We start from the raw sequence: 6,000 nt of genomic DNA, 5'->3' as shown, positions 1-6,000 counted from the left end.
ATAAGTGGTGCAATATATGCGTCATATTTACAATATATAACATACATATATATNTTATATATACTTAAATCTTCGATGTTCTAGTTCACTCGCATCATTTGCTCGATGAAACAAAACTTAGATGAGTGTTTGTTAGATTGTAGGACAACATTTGATGATATTTTCGAATAGATTAATATCACTGTTGAAATTCAGGGAGATGCTCGATAGGATTCAGGTAAACGCTTGACGAGATTCAGACAAATATTTACTGAGATTTAAATAAATGATTGATGAAATAATGATGAATGCCTGATAGGTGTTCGGTATATGTTTGATAAAATTAAGGTAAATGCATGATAAGATTTCGAAAAAGATTGCTAAAATTAGGGCAAATCGTTGAAAAGATTCAGGTGAATGCTTGTTGATAAAATTAAGATGAATGATTGATAAGATTTAGTGAATGCCAAAAAAGTTTCAGGTGAATGCCTGATAAAGTTAAAGAAAGGCTTCATAAAAATAAAAATTCCAGTTATTCAGAGCAGAAAAGAAAAAAAATTTTTTAAATTTTCAAGATTTAAGATGGCAACTGAGCATACTATTTTGATGTAACTGACGACCGATGGAAAAAAGTAGTTCGGTGCCTGTCTATGGTGCTTGCTAAATGTCATCATTTAAAATTAGAATGAATTAATTAAGGTAGATGACAACATGGTCAAACAATAATTGAAAAGAATGCAAAAGAAAATAAATAAAGATAAAGCATGGGGAAAAAGAAATCACAAAATTAAAAACACTTGGACTTAAAAATGTGTATTAATATTTTGAAAGCCATGGTAGGAAAGGCATTAGACGACAACAGCAAAATTGAAAATCAGAATTAAAAAACAACAGAAACGAACGAATCATATCGCAGCTTGAGACATCGTTTGTATAGGTAGGTTGACTAGAAAAGTAAATCGAGAAAGTAAACGAGACATGCAATGTAGACATGCAAGCTCTGGTCAATTTTTTACACAAATTCATACATATATAGTAAATAAGACGTGAAGGAACTTCAACCCACCAGAGAGACAATTCTTGCCAAACGATTTTGCAAAGACTGTAAACTGCCAATTGATTTATCAAAGATTTTGTAAAAAATACTGTCGCCCCAATCCAATTTTTAATGGACGAATGCATGAACTAAACGTTTTATTGTGTCTTTATCGAGTGATTTTCTAATTTGTCCGAGTCTGTAAAGCTAAATGCCACATTCCTTGCCCAGCATCTTATATATGTATATATATATATATATATATTATATATATATGTATAATATATATAATATATACATATAATTTTGACAAAAAAATTTTCCAGACATTCAAGCGCACAAAAAAGACAGAGAAGCAATCTAGGTAAAAAAAATGAAAGAAATTAACAAATTGTATCTAATACTAGAACCTGAAAATTTCAAAAAATCCCGCATAGTTTACTACTACTTGAAAAAAAAACATCATAATTAGTTAACCATAATTATTATATAATCTGCATAAAGGTCAGAATTAAATGAAACTTGAAATAAAATGACAAACTTGTTATAACAATGAAACTACATGCATGCACATACATTTCAATTATATCAATATATATATATATATATATATATATATATATATATATATATATATATATATATATATATATATATTATGTGTGTGTGTGTGTGTGCGTGTGTGTGTGTGTGTGTGTGTGTGTGTGTGTGTGTGTGTGTGTGTGTGTGTGTGTGTGTGTGTGTGTGTGTGTGTGTGTGTTAGGCTGAGAATGTTAAGCAGAATATAAATTGCTAGCTATGGCAATATAAATATACCTACGTTAAAATATGTTGTTACAGTGGTGAAAACGATTCATTCTAACAAACGTTACAGTGCAAGACGTCAGAAGTTAATCGCAAAATGTTATTTTTGTTAATTTCGAAATGAATGATAAAAAAATAATCCAAACTGAATTGAGGAGAAACTTAATTAAGGAAATTAATGAAATGTTGGTTAGTGTTGGTCAAAAATATCGTTATAAAGAACAGTGAAGGAGACTTAACTATAATAAAGTTTTTGCAAATGTATACCGGTCCACATCAATTGCTGTCGAAGTGTTTAAAAATAATAGCCATTAAATCATGCTGTATAAATCATCATATCTTAATTTATATTTAACACTTCAACATGTTTTTCACTCATCTCATTTAATAACTTGTCACTCAGACTTACAATTTATTCATCTTTTTTAACAAAGTTTATTCCATGAAACGTAAAAATACTAAAATACAATTTTGATAAGATCTAAAATTGGAAATAATTGAATAAAACATAAAAAAAAATAATTAAATTTAAATATATGAAAAACAAAAATGATTGAATGAAGTTTAGACATAGATAGCTGTGCTGATGCGAATGAAGCTAGCCTACTTTTGATACAATAAATAAATCAGAACATTAAAAAAAACTAAAAAAATAAACAGACACTAAACAGCAAGCATCCACACTTTACATTTCAATCATGCAAAATATATGTAATAGTATATTTATAAGCAGGTAAACGGATTAGCACGGAAAAATAACAACAACACAACAAAATATAACAACAATAAACAACACCTTACAGACAAATATAAAACCACACAGCAATATCGCCTAATCAACAAACCACCACACCCAACTGATCTCAACCATTATAAGCGTAGTCAGCCTTGTTGTGCATGACCAGCTTGTTGTCGACGAAGTAGAAACTGTCTGACCTCGTTTCGTAAGGACTGTTTACCATGTCGTCAACTGTTGGCGTCATATGTTCAAATTTTAAATTAACTTATTCGCAATATTTTAACAACTGTGCATTCTATTGAGATGTTTCCATATTTTATTTACAGCTTGGCACGTTAGCATCTGTAAGTTCCCGAGGTAGGACGTTGTTTTCTTTGCCATCAACTTTTTTTCAACTTTGCTTAACTAAACCCTGCTTTCAGGTTGGCAAATTATCTTTTCGAAAAATCTAATTTTTCTAAATGGACACAAGTTTGATAAACGCAAATGAATAACTTTTGGAAATAATTTATGATCATTGGTAGCATTATAATTAAAAAATTAATTTTTAAAATTACTGGCGATTCTAAATACTGACATAATTCATTAGAGAGTTCAGGCAGTTCGTAGATATGTTCCATGGTGTTCTTGCTGTTCGGGATGACGAATCCAAACTCAAAATCAAAACACTTGAGCAGTCTGTCCTTGAAGTAATGCCTCTCAACCATCCGAAACTTTTCAACTGGTTTGTCTCCAATCGTGAACTCCACGCTGTATGTGTTGTGTGTGCATGTGTGTGTGTGTGTATGTGTGTGTGTGTGTGTGTGTGTGTGTGTGTGTGTGTGTGTGTGTGTGTGTGTGTGTGTGTGTGTGTGTGTGTGTGTGTGTGTGTGTAATATATATGTTGTATACAGTTAATGTTTGCTAACAGATTTTTTCTAATCAGAAACACTTGTGAACAGATGATAGCATGGCAGAGAATAAACGTTCAAGCATCAGAAAATAGCATCATTCATCATAAAAAATGGTACTTCACACATTCAATTATGAAATATAAAATTCGTCATCTATTGTTTTATTCGACAAAAATGTTCCCACATGTATGTTTGTTAGATAATCACACTAACACGTCATATTTTAAAAGACTTCAAAAGAAATACAAGAAAAAAAGTAATAAAAACAACATAAGCATATAAAAACACAAAAACATAATAATGAGATATGCAAATTTAACTAACATGGCACCGACAGTTTTCAATTTGAGGAAATAGGGATTAAATTGGTACCTGACAAACCTACCAGCGTTGGGGTCCAACGAATCCCCCTCACTATCAACTGATAAGAACATTCATTAAAATAATTAATTAATTAATTAATTAATTAATTGGCCAATTAGTCGATTGGATAATTATTTGATTAAATATGTAATTGGCAGTTACAAGTTATGAAATAAATACAGAGTTTACCATGGACAAAAGTAGAAAATAAATAAAACACATTAAAGATCTTTTGGGAAAAAATTTTTTCCTAAATAATTAAAATTCGGATAAAAATAAAAAATGTATTTAGAAAAAAAAGAGTTTCCCAAAAAGACAAAAAAATATCTGATTCAGTAAATAGCTGATAAGCCATTAGATCAGAATTTGAAAGACAAATTTCTTACCAGCTGGAACATTATCTGGCTTGGCAACTTCGAAAAGCGTTGTACCACTGTCAACGTCACGAAGTTTGAAATGCACGAACTCTATGTCATAAATGTTGGCCTCCAGAGGGCACAGATAATCTTTAAAGACATTCAAAAATTATATAGTACAAAAGAAAAGTCAACTTTTAAGTTTGGGATTTCCATTGTAATGTTTCTCACTCTCTTAGATGATTGTTATAAATCTTAATATGTGTTAAATACATATATATACATATTTATATACATATATATCAACTAGTTTACACAAATGGACATACATGAAACCAACTCAAGACTGGTTAGAAATAGAAATTTAAAAAATAGTGACCAGTTATTATTAAACATTTAGATTTCATCAATGTAATGTATAAATTAAGGTCTTCTCCTAGCATAATAATAAAATATATAGGCCTTTGTGTTATAAAAAGCATAAAGAGTAAGTAATTAGCATAAAAACTAAAAAGTAATTAGCAAATGTGCTACTAAGGGGTAATTAGCATATTATGTATATGCTCCATTAAGCTATCAGAATTTATTTCTAATGCAAAATGAGATTTTTAGGGAACAATAAAAATTATCCTCACCCTTAGAAACGGTTTTTAAATTTATAAATTGTCACAAAGTAACTTGAAAATACAGTTGTGAAATTGAAACACAAAGCTAACATGAAAAAAATGCATACAATATGTGAAAACTTTTTTAAACAATTCTATCTGTGTGATTTCAAATTAATTCTGCTGTAACGTTACTGTTAGATAAATTATTCATTATAGATTTCACGCAATTAATGGAGAAAGTTAAAAACTATTAACTATATTTTCATTAATCATAATTACAATAGATTTAGAATAAAACAGAGAAGAGAATTATACTAGAGTATATTTTATGTTAAAAATATAAAGAGCAAGATAAGGTACCTTTGAAAAAATTAAAAATTATTTCACTGCCCAACTTACATTTACTTACACTTTAGCCTAAAAAACTCTATATTAAAGTTTAGACTTATATGTCATAACTAGAAGTCTGAACAATTACAGTTAAACTTTAACTGTAATTGTTCAGACTTCCAGTTATGACATGTCAAACTTTAACTGTTAAAGTTTGACTTCACAGTTACAGTTAAACTTTTATTAATATAATAAATAATTTATTGTATTAATACATATTATTAATTAAATATATTTTAATTTAATTATTATTAAGACGATTCAACACAAACTGTCGGTGGCCCTGCTAAGTTTGAGAACGTCTTCTGGAGTGATGAATGGTTTGCACATCAGTTCCTCCTCCGTCTGCAATCTGCTGGCCACATCGTCCGCTGTGGTAGCTGCAATGGACCGCAAAATTGGGTTGCCGGACGAAACTTTCGAGTTTCTAACTGGAACACTCATTCTTTTAGTTAGTTGAGAAAGTGAATTTTAATCTATAAAACGAGAATATGTAGGCGAAAATTTGACTAGAAGAAATTTAAAATGATAGCTAATAACTAAATAGAAATATCAACAAAATGTCTTAGCGACAGACACTCAACGTACGAAGCCACAAAATAAACAGGAAAAAGCTATTCGTAAAAGTTAATTGTGTTGGATCATTTATTAATCCTTAAATTGGTTAAATTGGTTAATTTCTCTGGTTTTTATAGAAAATAATGCAAGTTCTTATTCGGTTTTTGCTACGTTTTATTTTATCTATAAGATAGACAATTTATGAATGACTTTAAGAAGCAATGACAAACCAAAATCAAATAGGATTCATTCATTTTTAATGATAAAATGGCAT

At 29.4% G+C, this 6,000-nt stretch overlaps 1 protein-coding gene across 1 annotated transcript; it reads right to left on the bottom strand.

Annotated features, from left to right (window-relative positions):
- Positions 1-2,682: 2,682 nt before the first annotated feature.
- On the bottom strand, positions 2,683-5,612 carry HELRODRAFT_87495 (hypothetical protein; the record flags this gene model as incomplete). Its single annotated transcript, XM_009028721.1, has 5 exons — positions 2,683-2,789; positions 3,136-3,308; positions 3,776-3,872; positions 4,201-4,320; positions 5,441-5,612. The coding sequence occupies 5 exons, from the start codon at positions 5,610-5,612 to the stop codon at positions 2,683-2,685; spliced, it is 669 nt and encodes a 222-aa protein (XP_009026969.1).
- Between the last annotated feature and the right edge of the window lie 388 nt (positions 5,613-6,000).

The sequence above is a fragment of the Helobdella robusta genome (assembly GCF_000326865.2).
Source record: "Helobdella robusta unplaced genomic scaffold HELROscaffold_58, whole genome shotgun sequence".
Lineage (NCBI taxonomy): Eukaryota > Metazoa > Annelida > Clitellata > Rhynchobdellida > Glossiphoniidae > Helobdella > Helobdella robusta.
The sequence above is the reverse complement of the archived record's forward strand: the minus strand, read 5'-3'. Positions and strand labels throughout refer to the sequence as shown.